At 32.8% G+C, this 20,865-nt stretch overlaps 1 protein-coding gene across 1 annotated transcript in view; it reads left to right on the top strand.

Moving 5' to 3' along the window:
• LOC114345298 (uncharacterized) overlaps window positions 1-20,865 on the top strand; it is a 436,109-nt gene that overhangs the window by 222,555 nt on the left and 192,689 nt on the right. The window contains exon 18 of the mRNA XM_050647575.1: window positions 19,674-19,843. Coding sequence (XP_050503532.1) covers window positions 19,674-19,843 — 170 coding nt within the window. The remainder of the gene's footprint in view (window positions 1-19,673; window positions 19,844-20,865) is intronic.

Genomic DNA, 20,865 nt, shown 5'->3' with positions numbered 1-20,865 from the left:
ACCAACCAGCATCCCAAAAATAACTCCATTATTTTTCGGACTCAGTGAGGGAGGAGTTATGCCACTGGATTCTGCAGATTCTAGGATACGAGAAACTACGCAATAGTACCTTATAAATAGAGGGACTTTCAGGTAATCATTCTGACTTTTTGCTAATCTTAAATCATATTGTAAGTTTGTCGTAACACTTCTGTTGTTTCGTATTTTGAAAATAGTTTATAATTTATATTTTGAAAATAAATACTTTTTTAAAAACTCCTTCTCGAACATCAAAGTTATAATTCGAGATATGCTGCAAACAAATTGATGACTAATGTATTTTAAGAAGAAATGAGAAGTATATTTAACCCCTCATTCATCACAATTAAAATGCATTGTTTTGCTTTTACAATACTTTTTATTATAGTGTTATTTCTATGTCCAAACATTTGGACTGGTTTAAAATGAACGGTTTTAGAAAAAAAAATAAGATCAAATTATACAGCGCATTTTTAAATTTTCTTAAAAATCTTCCTTTTTCTCCATGTAACTTGAAAATGATAAAGAGATACAGTAATGAAAAATAAAAACGAAATTTTTATCTTAAAGAACCCCATATTTTTGTGTGGTATCTTTTTTTCGTATCTCGTATCATTTTCGAGTTACATGGAGAAAAAGGAAGATTTTCAAGAAAATTTTAAAATGCGCTGTATAATTTGATCTTATTTTTTTTTTCAAAAACCGTTCATTTTAAACCAGTCCAAATTTTTGGACATAGAAATAACACTATAATAAAAAGTATTGTAAAAGCAAAACAATGCATCTTAATTCTGATGGATGAGGGGTTAAATATACTTCTCATTTCTTCTTAAAATACATTATTCATCAATTTTTTGTAGCATATCTCGCTTAGTTTGAATATAATCGACATTTAATATTGCTCATTTTAAATGCCTTCTCAAGCACTACAAAAGTTATTAGTATTATTATACATCTAAAATCGACCGTTTCTCTGTTATTTCAAGTTGAATACACCAATTTGAGAATGCACAAAAAAACAAACTCTTCTCACCTACCATATCTCTTTTTGTATTATGACCAGAAGATTGATGAAGGAACTATTCTCTGTTTTTTTATAAGGTACAAAAATATTTTGCATAGTTTTTTTGTTAGATGCATAGTTTTTAAGGAATTCGTAAAAATCGGTCCGAAAAGGTGTCATTTTTCAATGAAAATGGCCAATTTTCAACCACGAATAACTCAAAAAGTATTGAGTTTTCAAAAAATAATTATAGAACAGTTTTTGTTTAGAATTAGGTTCTCTAGCCTCTTCCGTGGCTATTTTAACCAACAAAGTTTTCACCCCCGAAAAGGGGTGGGAACCACCCCCAAGATAAAAGCTCACATCGTCATAGGGTAGACTTTGTTTCTTAAGCTATTCCCTACTTACTGTGAAATCATCAAGTTAATCGATGTAGTAGGATGGAATTCGGAGCCAAATACCCTCATTGACTGCCCTATAATATTACATCGATTTTCTTAAATAATAAGGCTATAACATACTAAATAATTACACTTTTTTAAAAAAGAACTTTTTATAATAAAACGTTTTTATTATTTATAGGACTCAATATAAAATTATTTTGTTGTTTTAATTTCTATGTCATAAAAGAATTTTGTAATCGACTTTAAACTCATATAAATCAAAGAAAACTCCGATCCACTACCTTATAAAATTAAAGCTCAGAGCACGCATATTTAACGTAAAAAAGGTCACAGCATAAAATCCACAGAATATAACACTGCGCTAATATCTAAAACTGCTAGAGCTAATTACATGAAAATCTTAGAGGAAGTGTTACCAAACGTCTATGAAAATTTAAATATTGGGACCGTGCAAGTTCGGAAAAGTGACACGTGGTTTCACAGCTTAGTAACTTTTTTCGCCCTTTTAATTGTATTGGCCAATTGCATTAGTCCCGGTTGCTGGATAATTGTCAAGGCCATAGCCCAAAAAAGTTATAAGAAGAAAAATTAATACCGAGGTTATGTTATTAAAGGGTAAACAATTGTATGTACCTAGTAAATAAAATTAATTATTAATGCAGTACTGGAAGCAAAATACAATTAATTAAATTTAATTTTATATAATACCAGCTGATCAGGTGAACTTCGTTGCACCTTAGTGTGTCATAATTAAATAATCTGTTATAATTGTGATTCTAGATCAGTTCTTGAACGCAATTGCTAGAAATCAATTACTCAAATTCAACTGCTCGAAAATGAATTGCTAGACATGAAAATTGATCGAAATGCAATTTGCTCGGTTAAAAAAAAATTATATGTCCAAATATTTTTTCACAATAATGCAAAATTTGTTGGTATGGTCGAATAAAATTCGATAGTTTTAAGGCATTCCAGAAGCCGCTACAGATAAAATGTTAACAACTCATTAATCATTCAGAATTAGTCTACGGTTATTAAAAGTTAAAATAATTAAGACGATAACTGGACGATAACGATTTAATGAGTGAAATTTAAATTTTTTCTACTTTAATGACAAAAAAGCAAACTCATTAGCAGAACCCAATTAAAAATTATTTTGCACATCATATTTGAAAAAGTATTTGGTTGAAAAATCTGATTTTTTCTGGCAAAAAATATATTAATTTGGACTAAATTACAGTTCTGTTTATCTTAAAAGGGATATGTTACTATCAACATTCACACAGTGTTGCCAAACTGGATTTTGTTATTTTGAGTGTAAATTTTCCCAGCGATCTCCGAGGGTACAATACATAAAAAAGATACATAATATGACAAATTATATGATATTCCACGTATACAGTACATAAATCGTTCAGCTGGACATAGGGAATATACAATATATAGATTTAGATACATAAATACATACATTGTATTATATTGAGATAATTGAGGCAACTGAGCTTTCTCGATGTCAATATGGTTGTTAGCATTAAGGGGCATTAACCTCAAAATTGACAAATCATTTCGACTGATACAAATAAACGTCAAAATATGAGAATGTAGTAGGTAGCTAAATATTTTTGGCCTAAGAAAATGGAAAAACTGTTTAGTTTTTAAAGTAAAATAAATTTTATTATTTTAATTCATACCTTAACCTCTAAGGCAGGCCGCACATCAAAGAAACATGAAACGTAAATTACGTTTCATGGAAATAAACCACTGCTAAACAAATATATTTTTTTTTTTTTTTTTTATTAACCCCACATTTATTACAATCTATCTATACAATCTAAACCTAAATGTTTAGGTAGATAACAGACAATAAGTAATAGGACTGACAATAATTAGGAATGACATGTAGGGAGGCATCCAGTGATGCACCCCTTTTTTAAAACTTAGCCTACAACACTGACTATTTCTGACATAAACTTATACACATTAATTTAGTACCTATTGTTCACTTAACTCTAACGGAACTTTTCGTTTTAACCTACGAACAGTACGCGGTTTATTCACTAAATTTTTTGCTAACACGTTTGGATGCACTTTAAGTTTTTCTGTATGTTTTTTCGCGCACTTTTTGATGTCATCTTTGACGTATGGTAGTCCGGCGTCCCGATGGATGGCTTCATTGGTTATGAACCATGGAACTCCTAGTATTGATCTCAATATTTTGGACTGAAATCTTTGTATGATTTCAATGTTGGAATGTGCGGCGGTTCCCCATAATTCTATCCCATAAGTCCACACTGGTTTTAGGATAGATTTGTAGATTAATATTTTATTTTCAGTTGATAGTTTTGATTTTTTGCCCAACAGCCAATATATGGTTCTTAACTTATGACCCAGTTGTTTTCGCTTAGTAAATATATGCTTCCTCCAGTTTAATCTTCTGTCCAAGTACATACCTAGATATTTGACTTCATCCCCTTGTGGGATTCCTTTACCGTTTAAGTATACAGCCGGACATGTTTCCCTACGCGTGGTAAATGTTAGGTGTAGCGATTTGTTTTCATTAATTTTGACTCTCCATTTTGTCATCCATTGTTGAATTTTATTTAGATTATTTTGTAAGATTTCTGAGGCTATTTTGGGATTTTTGTTCGATGATAGTATTGCCGTATCATCCGCAAATGTGGCTGTAGTGATATGTGTATCTGTCGGTAAGTCAGCAGTGAATATAAGGTATAATATAGGTCCTAGTACACTTCCTTGGGGCACCCCAGCGAGAATTTGTTGTATGTTTGTGTATTCATTCTCATACTTTACCTGGAAGTTTCTGTTGGTGATATATGACTTTAAGAGTATATAGTAATTTGTAGGTAAATTCTGTTTTAGTTTACATAATAGGCCTTTATGCCAGACTTTATCAAATGCCTGACTTACGTCCAGAAATACCGCCGAGCAGTACCTATTATTTTCAAAGTCCTCGTTGATTCTCTCTACAATTCTATGTACCTGTTGTATTGTTGAATGTTGTTTTATAAACCCAAATTGGTGTGGTGGTATTAGTTTTTTGTTTTCTAGTATAGACATTAGCTTAGTAAGTGTCAGCTTTTCAAAAACTTTGGATACCACTGGAAGAAGACTAATAGGACGGTAGGACTGTACATTTTCTGGTTCTTTTCCTGGCTTTAGTATCATTGTTATTTGTGCTAGTTTCCACTGTGATGGGAAATGACCTAGTCTCATTATAGAGTTAAATAACTGTGTCAGAAATTGGAAGCCTTTCTCTGGGAGTTCCTGAAGAGTTTTTCCTGTAATCAGGTCGTATCCTGGAGCCTTTTTTGGATCGATGTTGTGTTGTATAATATTTTTTACCTCATTTTTTGTGAATCTTTTTTCAGGAAGTTCTAGTTGATAAGGTTTTGTGAGTATCGAAATAATTTCTTCTTCAGTTTGTAGTGAGTAATTTCCCTCATTTGGTGTAAAGACTTTTTTAAGGTGTGTCGCAAATGTTTCGGCCTTTTCTAGAGGACTTCTCGCCCATTGTCCTGTTTGTGTTCTTAGTGGTGGGACTGTATAGTTCTGCCTTCGTAGAGTCCTTGTGGCCTTCCATAACGAGTAGTCAGTAGCTTGAGTTGCATCTAGTTTTTGTAGGTATTCCTCAAAGCTTGCATTTTTTTCTGCTATTATCAATTTTTTTAGGTCTTTTTGTGCTTTATTGAGGTTTGTTTTACTTTGAGGTGATCTTGATAATTGCCATTGTTTTCTGAGTTTTCTTTTCTCAATTATTTTTTCATGTATTGTATTGGAACAGTGTTTGTTCATATGTCGATTTGTAGGTAATGGTGTTGAGTTCCATGCTGCTTCCTGTAAAACTGTGTTAAAATGTTCTACTGCTTGTTCGATTTGTTTATCGGTCTTTAGTGGGATGTCTAAATTGATTTGATTATTTACTTGATATCTAAAATATCTCCAATTTGTTTTGGTGTTGTGTAATATACAGCTCCTTTCTATTTTTGTTATGTTTTTGCTTACAGTTATGATAACAGGTGAATGGTCAGAGGATAAATCGTAACAAGACTTTGGTTTAAAGTATTTTTCATTTATTCCTCTCACTATAGCAAAATCGAGGAGATCTGGAATTTTCGCAGGGTCTGTAGGCCAGTATGTTGGCCCCCTTGTGGTTACTATGTTCAGATTATCTATTAGTATTTCTTTTTGTAGTTCACGGCCTTTGGTATTAATAAGTCTAGATCCCCACATTAGATGTTTTGAATTGTAGTCTCCGCCACAAATAAACCTAGGTCCAAGTGTATCAAAAAAGGTTTTAAATTCTGGTTGTTTAATTGAATGTTTTGGTGGACAATATATAGCTGAAAAAGTTATAGGTCCTGTCCAGTCTTCTACAACTACATTTGTGGCCTGAATATGTGCTTTTTGATAGTGAGTTGTCTGGTAATGTTTGATGTTGTTTCTTATAATGATTGCTGTCCCACCATGTGCAGTTCCATCTGGATGTGTTGTGTGATATATTTTATAGTTGTGAAATTTTATGAAACTTTTTTTCGTGAAGTGTGTTTCTGAAATCAGTATTATGTCTAATTGGTGATTAACTATAAATGCATACAACTCATGTTTGTGTTGTGTCAAGCCATTAGCATTCCATATGGAAAATTTTAGTGTATTAGCCATTAGTTCATTTTTGAGACAAGTGTTGTTAATAAGTTTAGCATGGTGCTCATTTGTTCCATAAGCCCTTTCATCATATTCTTTAAGTCCTGCATGTCATTTGCCTGAGTGACCATTGTAATATCTTGTTGGTTGGTATTTACCATTTGAGCATATGTAGGTCTTTGTGTTGTACTTATATTTGTTGTAGCCACTGGTAGCTGTTGGTTTTGTAGTTGATTCGGTGACTCTTTCTTTCTTAAGGTTGGAAATCTTGCTTCTTGCAGTTGTTTATGTACACTGCATCCTCTGTAATTCGCTGGGTGGTTATTACCGCAAAGTACACACTTTACTAGATCAGATCTAATTTTGTTAGGGCAATCAGCTGTTTTGTGATTTAGAGCACATTTTACACACCTGTATTGATGACAGCAGAAATTTTTTGTGTGACCATATCTTTGACATCTGGTACATTGTACTAATTCTCTTTTTAGCCTTGGGGCTTCGACATCAATTTTTGCGTTGAGTAAATATTCCATCTTATAAATTTCTTTATTATTATCTTGCATTTTTAAGTCCACAAAAAATAGTGGTAGGGGTTTTTTTGTAATTCTTTGTAGTATATTCGTTATTTGTAGAACTATATGTCCTTGGCTCTCTATTTCTTTTTTGATTTCTTGTATATTCACTGTAGGATGAAGATGGCGAATCACTACTCTAAAGGGTTTATCTTGCTTCTTACGATATGTATGATATTCGGTTTTTTTCTCATCAAGTGCTTTTATTATACTGTCGTATATTTCAATTGTTTGGGCCTGTACCTTGACTTGTTCTTCATTCAACACTCTGATTAAATGTTTATCTTTGGCTATAGTGTTTAGTAGTTCGTTTAATGGTTGGATGTTTTTAACACCGGCAATAAATATTGGTGGGGGCTTCTCTTCCTGTATTTTTTCCTCTTCAGTATCTGCTTCTTGTGTCTCTTCATTAATTAATACATTAAATTTATTTGCTGTTGGTGTGTTGAGCCAGTAGTTATCTATTTTGGTTTGTTTAAGTTTGGAATGTTGTTCCGGACTGGTTCTCCCACGTTTTTTATTTGGAACTATTTGCCATTCTTCATCATTTGCTTTGGATGTGGATGGGGGTTGATATTGTGGTAATGTACTTTGGACTGAATACTGGTATTGAGGTTGATATAACTGCATTGGCTGGTTTGGCTGGCTTGGAGCGAAATTTTGCTGAATTTGTGATGCAGGATGTGGTCCCATTTGCATTTGTTGTGGAAAATATCCTAGTTGTTGAACTGTTAAGTTTTGGTCGCTGAGGTTCATTTGGCTAGATGTTGGACATTGAGAGTATGGAAATGGATACTGATTATATCCGTTCGACATTTTGATTTAAATATTAATATTAGTATAAGGTGTTACCTTGATTGGTGGATTCCAAAAATAAAATTCACAACACATTTTTGACACAATCGCCAGCACTAATATTAATATACTTTATTTTTATTATTTAATTTGTTTTGAAATAATTAATTTGGTTGATTTAAATATATAAAATCTGTTTTGTATCACTACACCAGAATTATTTTTAATATTTCAAGTCCATTAAGGTATAATTAGCTTTAAATGGTAAATTGATAACAGTAATTGTTTTATCTACAACCGTCCTCGAGCAAGTTTGGACGACTACTTAAACAAATATATGTCTGGCCATTTATGAAACTCTTCGAAAATAAAAATGTGTCATGAGCATGAATCATACTCGTTTCATTGGTAGGCGGACTTTGAGATTTGTTTAGCAGTGTTTTCTTTTCATGAAACATGTTTTTCGTTTCCTGGTTCATGTTTTTCGTTTCATGTTTCTTTGGTGTGCGGCTTGGCTAACTACACGCGCTGGCGTATTTTTGTACGCCACATATAAGAATTCTATTACAAATATATTTAAAAATTTAATTTTTGTCTTTGTTTATTTATCTAACCTATCAGTGGAATGTGCTTTACACTGGATTTAGTTTCGTTAAAATCGGCGTTCTAGGAAGATCGTAATTTACAGTTTATTATTTGTTGTTTCCGGTGGTGGATAACATACGCCACAATTATAGTAATACAATTAGTAATATAAGTACATATTTCAAATGTTTTTTTAGTCATTATGGTACAAAATATATTTTTCTTTATAAACAATACTTTTTCTCAGGTAAAAAAATATCTCAAAAAAATTTTTATTAGCAATTTTATTTATCATGGAATCAGATTCCAGTTATATATATCCCAATTTGCTTACTGAGAAGGAACTCCAAGTATTCGCTGACGCCGAGTAAGGTTTATAACAAACAAATAAGTGTAATTTTTCAAAAAAAAAAGTAAACAAATCCCCTGTTTTTAAGTGTATTTTCTTGTGGCGTATAAAGTACGCCACGCGTGTAGCTATGTTATATTTTGATGCGCGGGTAGTTAAAGCTTAAAATTCTAAATATTAATTAATTATGACAATAACAAAAAATAATATCAATCATTTAATACATGCAATAGTGTACATGATATTTTTCGTTAGTTCATCTAATAAACATAAATAAACTGGATGGTTTGCCCAGGCGAAAGCAAGATTTTTTGAAAATTGCGTATAATTAAAAAATTCATATTTTATCCAATCTGAGTCCAAAAGTTAATCTGTTGCACTTTTCTTTTATGAAATTTCCCGTTCGTTCTTCTTCTGTGCTCAGAATTTTTCTTTGGTTTACGGTTCGCTATTTCGGAAACGGACTGCATTAGAGAAGAAAAATTCGTTTAGGTTTATTCGGAATTCAGCAGGGAGCCTACCCGCCAAATTTCATAAAAATCGGTCAATTCGTTTCGGAGGAGTATGGCAACAAAGATGTAAAATATTTAAATGGCTATTAAAAGATAACGGTTGAAGATAAAAAAGTGAAAATTTAGGATAGTATGTATCTTTTGCTTCTACATCATACAAAATTAAGAAAAAACGGTTTGTCAAAAATTTTAAAAAATATATCAGGGGGCAAGCCCCCTTATGACGTACGGGCATGAAATCAGAGTTATGCCTATTCCAAGTCCGGTAGAATACACGTGTAAAATTTCATAAAAATCTGTTGAGCCGTTCTCGAGTTATAAATGGTGTAACTAACATAACTCGACTTTCTTTTATATATAGATGTAAAATATTTAAATGGCTATTAAAAAATAACGGTTGAAGATAAAAAAGTGAAAATTTAGGATAGTATGTATCTTTTGCTTCTACATCATACAAAATTAAGAAAAAACGGTTTGTCAAAAAATTAAAAAAAATATCAGGGGGCAAGCCCCCTTATGACGTACGGGCATGAAATCAGAGTTATGCCTATTCCCAGTCCGGTAGAGTACACGTGTAAAATTTCATAAAAAGCTGTTGAGCCGTTCTCGAGTTATAAATGGTGTAACTAACATAACTCGACTTTCTTTTATATATATAGATTTGCATATCATATCAATATTGTGGAGCAACATACCATTTTTCTTCAATGACAGTAGGTATGAAATATACGTCAATTTGAAAATTTCAATTGACAATATGAATTATCTCAGAAAGTTTCAAGATTTCTCCGATATTTGCGCACGATCGTTTCTCGTATCCCCTCTAAGTACATGCACACCGCGAATAGAAGAGCATTGGACTAAATACAAAAAAGCCATGCACACAGCGGCTGAAACTATATTAAAACCTATCAAGACCAGAAGAAACCAAGATTGGTTCGACGAAGAGTGTAGACATATTAACCAACAAAAAAATGAAGCATATAAGAGACTCCAGCAGTGCAGAACGAGATCAACTCTCGAAGATTATGAAAATCTTAGAAGAGGAGAAAAAAGAATATTTAGAAAAAACAGAAAGAACAATACGAACACGCTCTAAACGAAATTGTTCACTACCATAAAGGGAAAGATTCACGAAAATTCTACCAACAGATAAACCGATGCATAAAAGAATCAAACCCAGAATAATAGCCTGTAAAGATAGGGAGGGCTCTATAATTAGTAACAAAGAGCAGATACTAAACAAATGGGCGAAACTTTTCGAAGAACTTCTTAGTGGCAATCATAAAAATGTCGAGATGGAGGATCCCATGCTTCAAATGAAAGAAGATAATCGGTAGCCACCCCCCACCTAAGAAGAAATTTGAGAAGCCATCTTAACACTGAAAATTACACTAGTATAAAAAAGTACTTTTTATAATACCACGGTTGTTTAAAATGGCATAATATAATAATTAACTTGTAAAGTTATAAAATAACATAAAGTATGAATTTTAAGTACCTATATTAACTTTTAATTATGTATTAAAAAAATAAAAAAAAAAGGTAGCGACAGGTAGGTCTCGAACCCAGGACTTCTTGATCTCCGGCCTAACGTTCTACCACTGAGCTATCAGGTCTCAATGTATTATCTTTCGTTAAAGTGGTATTTAAATGTCATAGCATTAGTCACATTTTTAAAATATGTAGTTTGAAATTTAAATAAAATTCATTTATCCATACAATAGCAGGTAATGGTTTTTCAACCAATTATGGGATATATCAGATTTTTATTAACATCCTAAGTGCTCTTAACTTTGTTGCAAACACACGCTAAACACAGTTACTCGAAATAACATAGTGTAGTTTACCTCCGAGGTCAAGATTATTTTCCAAAAATTACACTAGTATAAAAAAGTACTTATACCATGGTTGTTTACAATGGCATATATAATAATTAACTTATAAAATATAAATTTTAAGTATATTAAGTTTTAATTATGTATTAAAAAAATTAAAAAAAAAAGGCAAGCAACACGTAGGATTTGAACTCAGGACATGTAGAACTCAGGACATGTACTATGATTCGTCCTATTTTCGATTACAGTTGTCATCTGTATGGAACTGCTGCAAACACACATTTGAATAAATTAGAAATACAAAAAAATAAATGTCTTCGACTTTGTCTTGGATATTTGAAGTCTACACCCGTTAATATAATGGAAGTTGAGGCGATAGAACCACCCCTGGAATTTCGACGACAGTTTTTAAGTGATAAATTTATTACTAGAGCTATAGGAAAAAATACAAACTATCTGCAGGATATACATAAGTTATCAATTTTAGATCTAACTCATAAATATTGGACAAAGAAAAAATGTCCCCTTCTTGTAGATAGTTACTTGAAAATATCTCAATACCGAAGTACTTTCTATACTTATGAAAATCAAGTTTCACCTATGTATTCCCATGTATTAGAAGAAATTTTCTCAAAACAAATTAATACTTTTTTTATGGATATTAATTTAAATCCAGCCGTTTTTCAATCATTTATACTTCATAAATGGCCACATTATCAGTTTTACTATACAGATGGATCCAAAGTACAAAACAAAGTAGGATGTGCAATAATCAATATTCAAAGTGGATTTAAAAAATTATTCAAATTGCCTTGTGAATCATCGATATACACCGCTGAAATGATAGCGATACTTTTTGCTTTAAGACACATATTTAGTAACGAACCCTATAGCTGCATAATATTTACAGACAGTAAGAGTGTCGTTGATAGACTAACTAACGTACATAAGTACCAACAACTCAATCATATAGAACTGGAAATTATGACTCTTTATAATAAAATTGCAAATTTAGGAAAAAACATCATTATATCATGGATAAAGGGACACGCAGGCATTAGGGGTAACGAAATAGTAGACAGGCTAGCCAAATCCGCCCTAGAAATAGGCGAAGAACTTCCCATGAACTTACTACCCATTTCGGATATTGATATTATTAGTAGACGACACCAAAAAGAAAATTGGCAAAGGTATTATCGAAACACGAGAACTGGTAGTAATTACAAACAAATGCGACCTGAAATTCCCATTAAAAGATGGTTTCATTCTGTATCAAATCGCCATTTCATAAGAGTTATAAATAGATTGAGATGTAATCATGCTCTTACCCCCCTTCATATGTACAGTCTGGGTCTCACAGAGTCACCTAACTGTGAGTGTGGAAAAGAAGGTAATCTACTACATATTCTCCTCGAATGTTCACATCAATCAATAAATATAAACAAATTTTATGATAATCTTAATATATTAAAAATTCCACTTCCCGTCTACCTGAACAATTTGATTTTTTCCGAAGAGATTAATATATTAAAAACAATTGATGGATTCGACCGTTACTTGATGGAAGTTCATTTTATCTAACAATAAAAAACTGAAAACGTTTGTTTTCTATACTTCCACAAAATTTATTATATCTAAGTGACTACAGCTGTTTCGGCGGAGTGCCTTTCTCAAGTAATATAGTTTACAATGTGTTTGCCTTTTTAATCTTCAACTGAAGAGGTTGAGGAGTGGGGAGCTGTTTGTCTCGAGTTGGTCATTCAGAATTATATCTGTATTTTTCAGTTTATTAATTTCCATAGATTCTACAAAAGATAGCTTAAGGCCTTTATTTTGAATATGTAGAATTTTAAACTCTTCATTGAAAGAATGATTATGATCTAGAAGGTGAAGTGCGTATGTAGAAGTGTCTGTTTTTCTATTGTTGAATGCCCTTTTGTGTTCTGCTATCCGTTTGTCAAAAGTTCTGCCAGTTTGACCGATGTACGTTTTCGGACAGTCACCACAAGTTAGTTTGTACACACCACTCTGTAGTTGCTTTCTCTTTCGGCTTTTATTGTTCTTAATATATTTGCTTAAGTTGTTGTTAGTTCTGAAAGCTGGTGTTATTCCTTTCTTTTTTATGTATCTGGCTATTGTTGTTGTTATCTTGCCAGTATATGTGAGAGAGCAGAAGGTACTGGGTTCTTTCTGTGGTGGTGGATACACTAATTTCAGGGCTTTCTTATGGAGTTTTTGGTTTAAAATTTTGTTAACTGTTTGTTCGTTATAGCCGTTGTTTACTGCTATTTGTTTAATGATGTTTAGTTCTAATTCGAAGTTATTTTTTGTCATGGGAATTTCTGTCAGTCTATGTATCATGCTATGGTAGGCTGCTAATTTGTGTTGTGTAGGATGGGATGATGAATTGTGTATAGTTGTGTCAGTATGGGTAGGTTTATGATATATGGAGAACTCATGTTTGTTGTGTAGTCTGGAAATCGTTACATCTAGAAAGTTTATAGAGTTATTCTGTTCTGTTTCTACTGTAAACTCAATATTATTATGAAGTGAATTAATATATGATAGAAATTGGTCAAGTTGTCTGTTAGTTCCTGTAAAGCATACTAGTATATCATCCACGTATCTCCACCAATATAAGAACTGTTTAAATACGGGATGTTTAGAAATTGTTGTTTCAAGTTGGTTCATAAATATATCTGATAGCAATGGGCTTAGACTAGGCTTTGCATAAATCAAGACTATTTTGAATTCAATAATCAAATATACACAAACAACAGTGCAGGACTTATTATGGGTAATCCTCTAAGCCCATTGCTATCAGATATATTTATGAACCAACTTGAAACAACAATTTCTAAACATCCCGTATTTAAACAGTTCTTATATTGGTGGAGATACGTGGATGATATACTAGTATGCTTTACAGGAACTAACAGACAACTTGACCAATTTCTATCATATATTAATTCACTTCATAATAATATTGAGTTTACAGTAGAAACAGAACAGAATAACTATAAACTTTCTAGATGTAACGATTTCCAGACTACACAACAAACATGAGTTCTCCATATATCATAAACCTACCCATACTGACACAACTATACACAATTCATCATCCCATCCTACACAACACAAATTAGCAGCCTACCATAGCATGATACATAGACTGACAGAAATTCCCATGACAAAAAATAACTTCGAATTAGAACTAAACATCATTAAACAAATAGCAGTAAACAACGGCTATAACGAACAAACAGTTAACAAAATTTTAAACCAAAAACTCCATAAGAAAGCCCTGAAATTAGTGTATCCACCACCACAGAAAGAACCCAGTACCTTCTGCTCTCTCACATATACTGGCAAGATAACAACAACAATAGCCAGATACATAAAAAAGAAAGGAATAACACCAGCTTTCAGAACTAACAACAACTTAAGCAAATATATTAAGAACAATAAAAGCCGAAAGAGAAAGCAACTACAGAGTGGTGTGTACAAACTAACTTGTGGTGACTGTCCGAAAACGTACATCGGTCAAACTGGCAGAACTTTTGACAAACGGATAGCAGAACACAAAAGGGCATTCAACAATAGAAAAACAGACACTTCTACATACGCACTTCACCTTCTAGATCATAATCATTCTTTCAATGAAGAGTTTAAAATTCTACATATTCAAAATAAAGGCCTTAAGCTATCTTTTTTAGAATCTATGGAAATTAATAAACTGAAAAATACAGATATAATTCTGAATGACCAACTCGAGACAAACAGCTCCCCACTCCTCAACCTCTTCAGTTGAAGATTAAAAAGGCAAACACATTGTAAACTATATTACTTGAGAAAGGCACTCCGCCGAAACAGCTGTAGTCACTTAGATATAATAAATTTTGTGGAAGTATAGAAAACAAACGTTTTCAGTTTTTTATTGTTAGATATTAAAAACAATTTACGAACATATCAAAAATTGTAAATATAGATTGTAGCAATAAAATTTACCCTGTATTTAAGAAATTTTGTTAAAACAAAGCAGGCATGTTTGTTAAAACAAAACAAACATGTTTGTTTTGTTGATATTTTGTTTTAAATCCTGTAGATTTAAGTAATTATGGTATATTATAATTGAAAAAAGAAAAGAACAAAAAAAAAGAGAAAAAGAAAAGAAAAAAAAACAAAAAAAAATAAAAAATGCAAAAAAAAAACAAAAAAAATAAAAAATGCAAAAAAAAAACTAAGAAGATGTAAACCTCCGCGAGGATGAATCGGGTTTACGTCTTAGCGTAGTAAAAAAAAACAATTTATAAAAAATAACAATAAAAAAATTAATAAAAAAAAACAAATTAACAATATAAAAAAAAATGCAAAAAAAAAATACAAAAAAAAAAATAAAAATTTACAAAAAAAAAATGAACAACCAAAACAGAGTATTATTTAGATAATAATTGTAGATAATAATGTTAGATTGTTATGTATTTAGAGTTAGAAATACAGAAAAAATTCCTCTGATTGAAAAATCAAATTTGTTTGTTTTTAAAATAACAAAATGTCTGGCTAATTGGCTCGGCCAAGGCCATCAAATTCACTCAAAAAAAAAAAAAATGTAGATCTCCGGTCTAACACTCTACCACTGAGCTATCTATCGGCTCTCAATGTCTTGACTTACGTTAAAATGGAATTCAAATGTCATAGTTAATATAAAATGTCATAAAAAATCACATTTTTAAAATAGTTTGAAATTAAAAAAATCCATTTATCCATACAACAGCAGTTAAATATTGCATTGTTAGTCAGCTCTGAGCTATCCTGAAAATTTCAAGTACCTAGTTAGCCTAGAACTATTTTTAAAATAGATTACCAAGCCAAGTATAAAACGTTTTAAAAAATCACTCAAATCGGACAATAGGTTTAGGAAATTCGAGACTTCTAACGTGTACAATTCAGCAAGTGAGTCGATTATTTTGCTCTCAAGTGTAGCTAAAAGTAAATTTAGAAAGCTGGTACCAATATAAAAAGATTACAATATCACAAAAAATATTACAAATTGTAGTAAGAAATCGAACAAATGGTTTAGACCTGGATCCCGCGTACCAAAAAAAAGTCGATTAATAGCAAAACGTTAAAAACGTTTTAAAAAATCACATTTTTAAAATAGTTTTAAATTAAAAAAAATCCATTTATCCATACAACAACAGTTAAATATTGCATTGTTAGTCAGCTCTGAGCTATCCTGAAAATTTCAAGTACCTAGTTAGCCTAGAACTATTTTTAAAATGGATTACAAAATTTGCGGAGTCCGTGACACCAACCAAGCCAAGTATATAAAAACGTTTTAAAAAATCACTCAAATCAGACAATAAGTTTAGGAAATTCGAGACTTCTAACGTGTACAATTCAGCAAGTGAGTCGATTATTTTGCTCTCAAGTGTAGCTAAAAGTAAATTTAGAAAGCTGGTACCAATATAATGGTAGGGGAGCAAAGTATGCTAAATGTGCAGTCACTCGAGCGCTTTGGGGACCTATTGGGTTGTGAAGAGTAGGTCCTAAAACCAAAAAAAGTTAAGTAAAGTTTTCCATTTTAGTGGGCGCTTGCCATTTTTTAATTTAATTTTCCATTTCCAACAATCGTTTTTTTCGATTATAACGCCATCTATCCATAATTCGAAAAAATGTTTCGAATAAAAGTTACTTATTTTTACGTAAGGAATCCAAATCTGCAATAAAAAATGGGGGCTCCTATTTAAGATTTTAAAGTAACCCCCCACCACATATCCATGGGGGTCGTGTTTAGTGCCATTGGATAGATTTTTCAAAAATATTGAATAAGTGTATTTTACAGTTTTTCGATCTGATGTTCATTTCGCGAAATATCGCGGGATTCGTATTTAAAATATTAAGTTTACCCCCCACCCCTCTCCGTGGGAAGTCGTGTTTGGTATCATTAGATAGATTTTTAAAAAATATTGAACACACATTTTTTAGTTTTTCGATCTGTCATTCATTTCGCGAAATATTCGCTTTTTTCTTTTGAAACTTTGGGACTCACCCATTTCCTTACGCCCGGCTCAAGTCGTCAGATTTTTGGAATATACACTCTTTTGCATGTACTTAACTTACCTTATCTTAATCTGACAATTTCGAGTTTTTTTAAGAAGAGAATTTTTATTTCGGGCCCCCCTTAACGAACTCCCCTGTGTTAAGAGCCAATATATGGTAGATTTACATCTGCAGGGTACCAGGTTTCTCCCTATATGCTAATCTGACGCGCTCGAGTAACTGCAAAAATCCCCGCTTGGGCTCCCCTACCATAAAAAGATTACAATATCGCAAAAAATATTACAAATTGTAGTAAGAAATCGAACAAATGGTTTAGACCTGGATCCCGCGTACCAAAAAAAGTCGATTAATAGCAAGCTGAAAATTTGTTAATAGCTTAACGGTGTCTAGTCGGACAAATTTTGATGCACGGGAACACTGGAACAGGAAAAGTTTTAATTGTGGAACAGGTTGCAGGTTTCGAACGTCAAACTACGAAAACGTCCCAAGTATTTTGTGGGACAGAACTTCCAGTTGATTTGTTACCCTTTCATTAAACTCTCACGCAAAAATCAAACTGATATTTACTAGATACTTTTTATGTCTTGTAAAAAGTATGACTCATTACTGTTTAAATAAGGCCCTAATCTTAAATGGATCAAAGACCAATATGGTAACTTTTAACCTTTTCACCTTCTACTATGTAGATGAGTCCATTAGTAAAACTTGACAATGGGTCAGTGGTAAATAGCCACTCCACTAAGTTGTTAGGTGTTTGCCTGGATTCTAATTTGTCTTGGAGCTCTCACGTTGATTATGTAGTGGGAAGATTGTCTGTGCACTGTTATGTTCTATGGCAACTTAGGAATTTTGCCTCCGTAGATATTTTAAAACTTTACTATTTTGCTCATGTACAGTCAATTTTGCAATATTGCTTAGTTTGATGGAGAAATTGAAAAAATTATTCGTACCATGACGTTTAGAAGGCGCTTGGATTCCTGTAGACCAGTTTTTAAACAATTAAATATTTTAACTGTAATTTCGCTGTATATTTTCAGTTGTGTTGTTTATGTAAAGTCACATAGATGCAATTTTAATTGCAGAAATGATGAGTGGCTACAATTTTCGTTACGGAAATGATTTGGTGGCCCCTGCTCGCTACTTGACCGTCGTGGGCAAGGGTCCTTACCCAACATGTGTTCGTTTGTATAATAAATTACTTAATTATGTTAAAGAGTCAAATATTTATGTATTTAAGAGAACAGTTAAGGACTTACTTCTGGTAAACACTTTCTATTCGTTAGAGGAATACTTGCAGGCATCTTTTTAACAATTTGTATGCTTTTGTGTATATTTTATATGTTTTTATGTACTTATAGTTTTTACTGATTGTATTGTATTTGACGCATTTCAATACTTGTAAAAGTCAGATGAAATAAAGAATATTGATTGATTGATTGATATGTACAATTTAAAACTCCATTAATTTGGTATATCATATCTTCTTCTTCTTCCTTCTTGTATGAAGGTTTTAAAGCCTGTTTCTTCTTTAATATTAGCCTCCTAAATTGTTTAAATTATCGCACCTTCTTTTTCTTGGTCGGCCAATACTTCTTCGTCCATTTGGTGACTTATCATATCTTTATTTATTTATCCTATGCCATTCTACTAATGTGTTCGTTCCAATCCTGTTTCCGTTTTGTCACCCATCTATTTATGTCTTCTACATTGCATACTCTTCTTATGTATTCGCTTGTCTCAGCGTCAACAGACTTTTTCTGATCGAAGTATTTTCATCTCTGTTGTTTCTAGTAGGTAGTCGTCTCGTTTTGATGTGTCAGGTCTTGTCACCGCCGTTATAGATTCTTGCTTTTGTGTCTTGTCGTAGATGTTTGTTCTTCCAGATTGTGTCATTGAGAGATCCCGCCGCTTTACTTGCTTTTAAGCTTTGTTGTCGTACTTCTTCTTCAATATCTCCGTAACTAGTTATATCTATTCCCAGATATCTAAACCTTGCTTCCTGCTTGATTATTTTCCCATCAATTTCGATGTTACATCGTAGTGGGTATTTAGATGTTGTCATACATTTGGTATTTTTGGTTTTTTCTGCTGATATTATCATATTGTATTTCTTAGCTGTTGTATTGAAGATGTGTGTTAATCTTTGGAAATAGTTATATGCCTCGACGATTAATATTACCTTTACGTACTGCTTCTATTATTTCGTCCATTATTATATTAAAGACCAGTGGGCTTAACGAGTCACCTTGTCTGACTCCGCTTTGTACTGGTATAAATTGCGTTAGTTTTCCATTTATCTTTGCCTGTATTCGATTATGGAAGTAGATGTTTTCGATGGTTTGTAATAATATTGATTGTTATATTTCTTGTATACAGTAGGTGTAAGACGTCTTCGACTTGGGTGCGATCGAAATCCTTGGTCAGGTCTATAAAACATAGGCATGCTGGTTTATTGTACTCGATGGCCTTTTCTGTGATTTGTCTTAGTACAAATACGGCGTCTACGCAGGATCTTCCGGATCTGAATCCTTGTTGTTCATCCGATAAAGTTGTTAGTTTATTGATTTTGTTGGTTAGGACTTTTGTGGTTAGCTTAAGTGCGGTGCTTAGCAGTGGTGTCATCGTGTGGGAACGCGTGGGAACGCCGTTCCCGCACTGGTTAAGAAAAGAAAAAAAAATAATAGATAATTTAGGTTTTGTAAACAAAAATTAGCAGTGCGTTGCGGCACTGCGTTCCCGCACTGCTAATTTTGCCATGACACCACTGGTGCTTAGTAGATTTATACCTCTATAATTGTTGGGGTCTTCTGGTTGTACATATGGGCTGGTATATCACTACCCAAATTTCAGTTTGAAACAATTTTTATTACAGCATGTACTGATGAAGAATTCAAATGCCAAATGGGAGGTGGTTGTATTCCCATATCCAATCGTTGTGACGGTATTGCCCAGTGTGCTGATAGATCTGACGAATGGAATTGCCTGAAATTGGATAATTCTATGATGAACGTTACAGATTTAAATGACAAGAAGATATTGCAGGTAAATGTAAATATAAAAATTCAATATCATATATAAAATTCATTTTTTTTTAAATAAAATATCTGTTAGAAAAATATCACACATTTTAATGGATAAAATTTACATCTAGCGAAACTTGCTAGTTCGACACTTAGAAAAGCCTGGATTATATGCAAAATGCGTGTGCACAATACATGCAGCATATTTGTGGGTTTTTTATAAATGCATATGCTATTAGTCCAAGAGCTGGGAGCGAATTTTGCTCGTGATAAGTAATATGGACAAACTATACGGGTATATGTTGAGGTAGTTGTGTACATGACTTTTCCCTACGGGCGGAGACCAGAGTGGGGGACGAGGGTAGTTATAAGGGGTCAAAGTCACGGTTTTTATTTTTTTTGTGACGCTCATGATCGAGATAGTGCACCAAAATTTTGGAATAAGTAGGTCATGACGTAACTAATCAAAATCTCCAGGGGCGGACAGCTCCATGAGGGACAAAGGGGTGGCGAGCAGGGGTGCATATAAAAATTATAAAGGGTTTTTTGTGACGTTCGTGATCCACATAGATAGTACACCAAAATTTGGAGTAAGTAGATCATGACGTAACTAGACAAATCTTGGAATCTTGGAATTGTGTAACGCTCCGTGGGGGACAAAGGGGTGGTCGGCAGCCATGAATATAAAAATTATAAGGGTTTTTTTGTGACGCTCGTGATCGAGCTGGTGCACCAAAATTTTAGAATAAGTAGATCATGACGCAACTAAGCAAAATCTCAGGGGCGGAACGCTTCGTGGGGGACAAAAGGGTGGTGGGCACGAGTGAATATAAAAATTATCAGGACGAACGTCACAAAAAAATACTTTATAATTTTTATATTCACCCCTGCCCACACCCCCTTGTCCCCCACGCAGCGTTCCGCCCCTGAAGACTTTGCTTAGTTACGTCATGATCTACTTATTCCCAAATTTTGGTGCACTATCTTGATCATGGGCGTCACAAAAAATGCTTGTAATTGTTATATTCACCCCTGCTCGCCACC

The sequence above is a fragment of the Diabrotica virgifera genome, chromosome 3 (genome assembly GCF_917563875.1).
Source record: "Diabrotica virgifera virgifera chromosome 3, PGI_DIABVI_V3a".
Lineage (NCBI taxonomy): Eukaryota > Metazoa > Arthropoda > Insecta > Coleoptera > Chrysomelidae > Diabrotica > Diabrotica virgifera.
The sequence above is the reverse complement of the archived record's forward strand: the minus strand, read 5'-3'. Positions and strand labels throughout refer to the sequence as shown.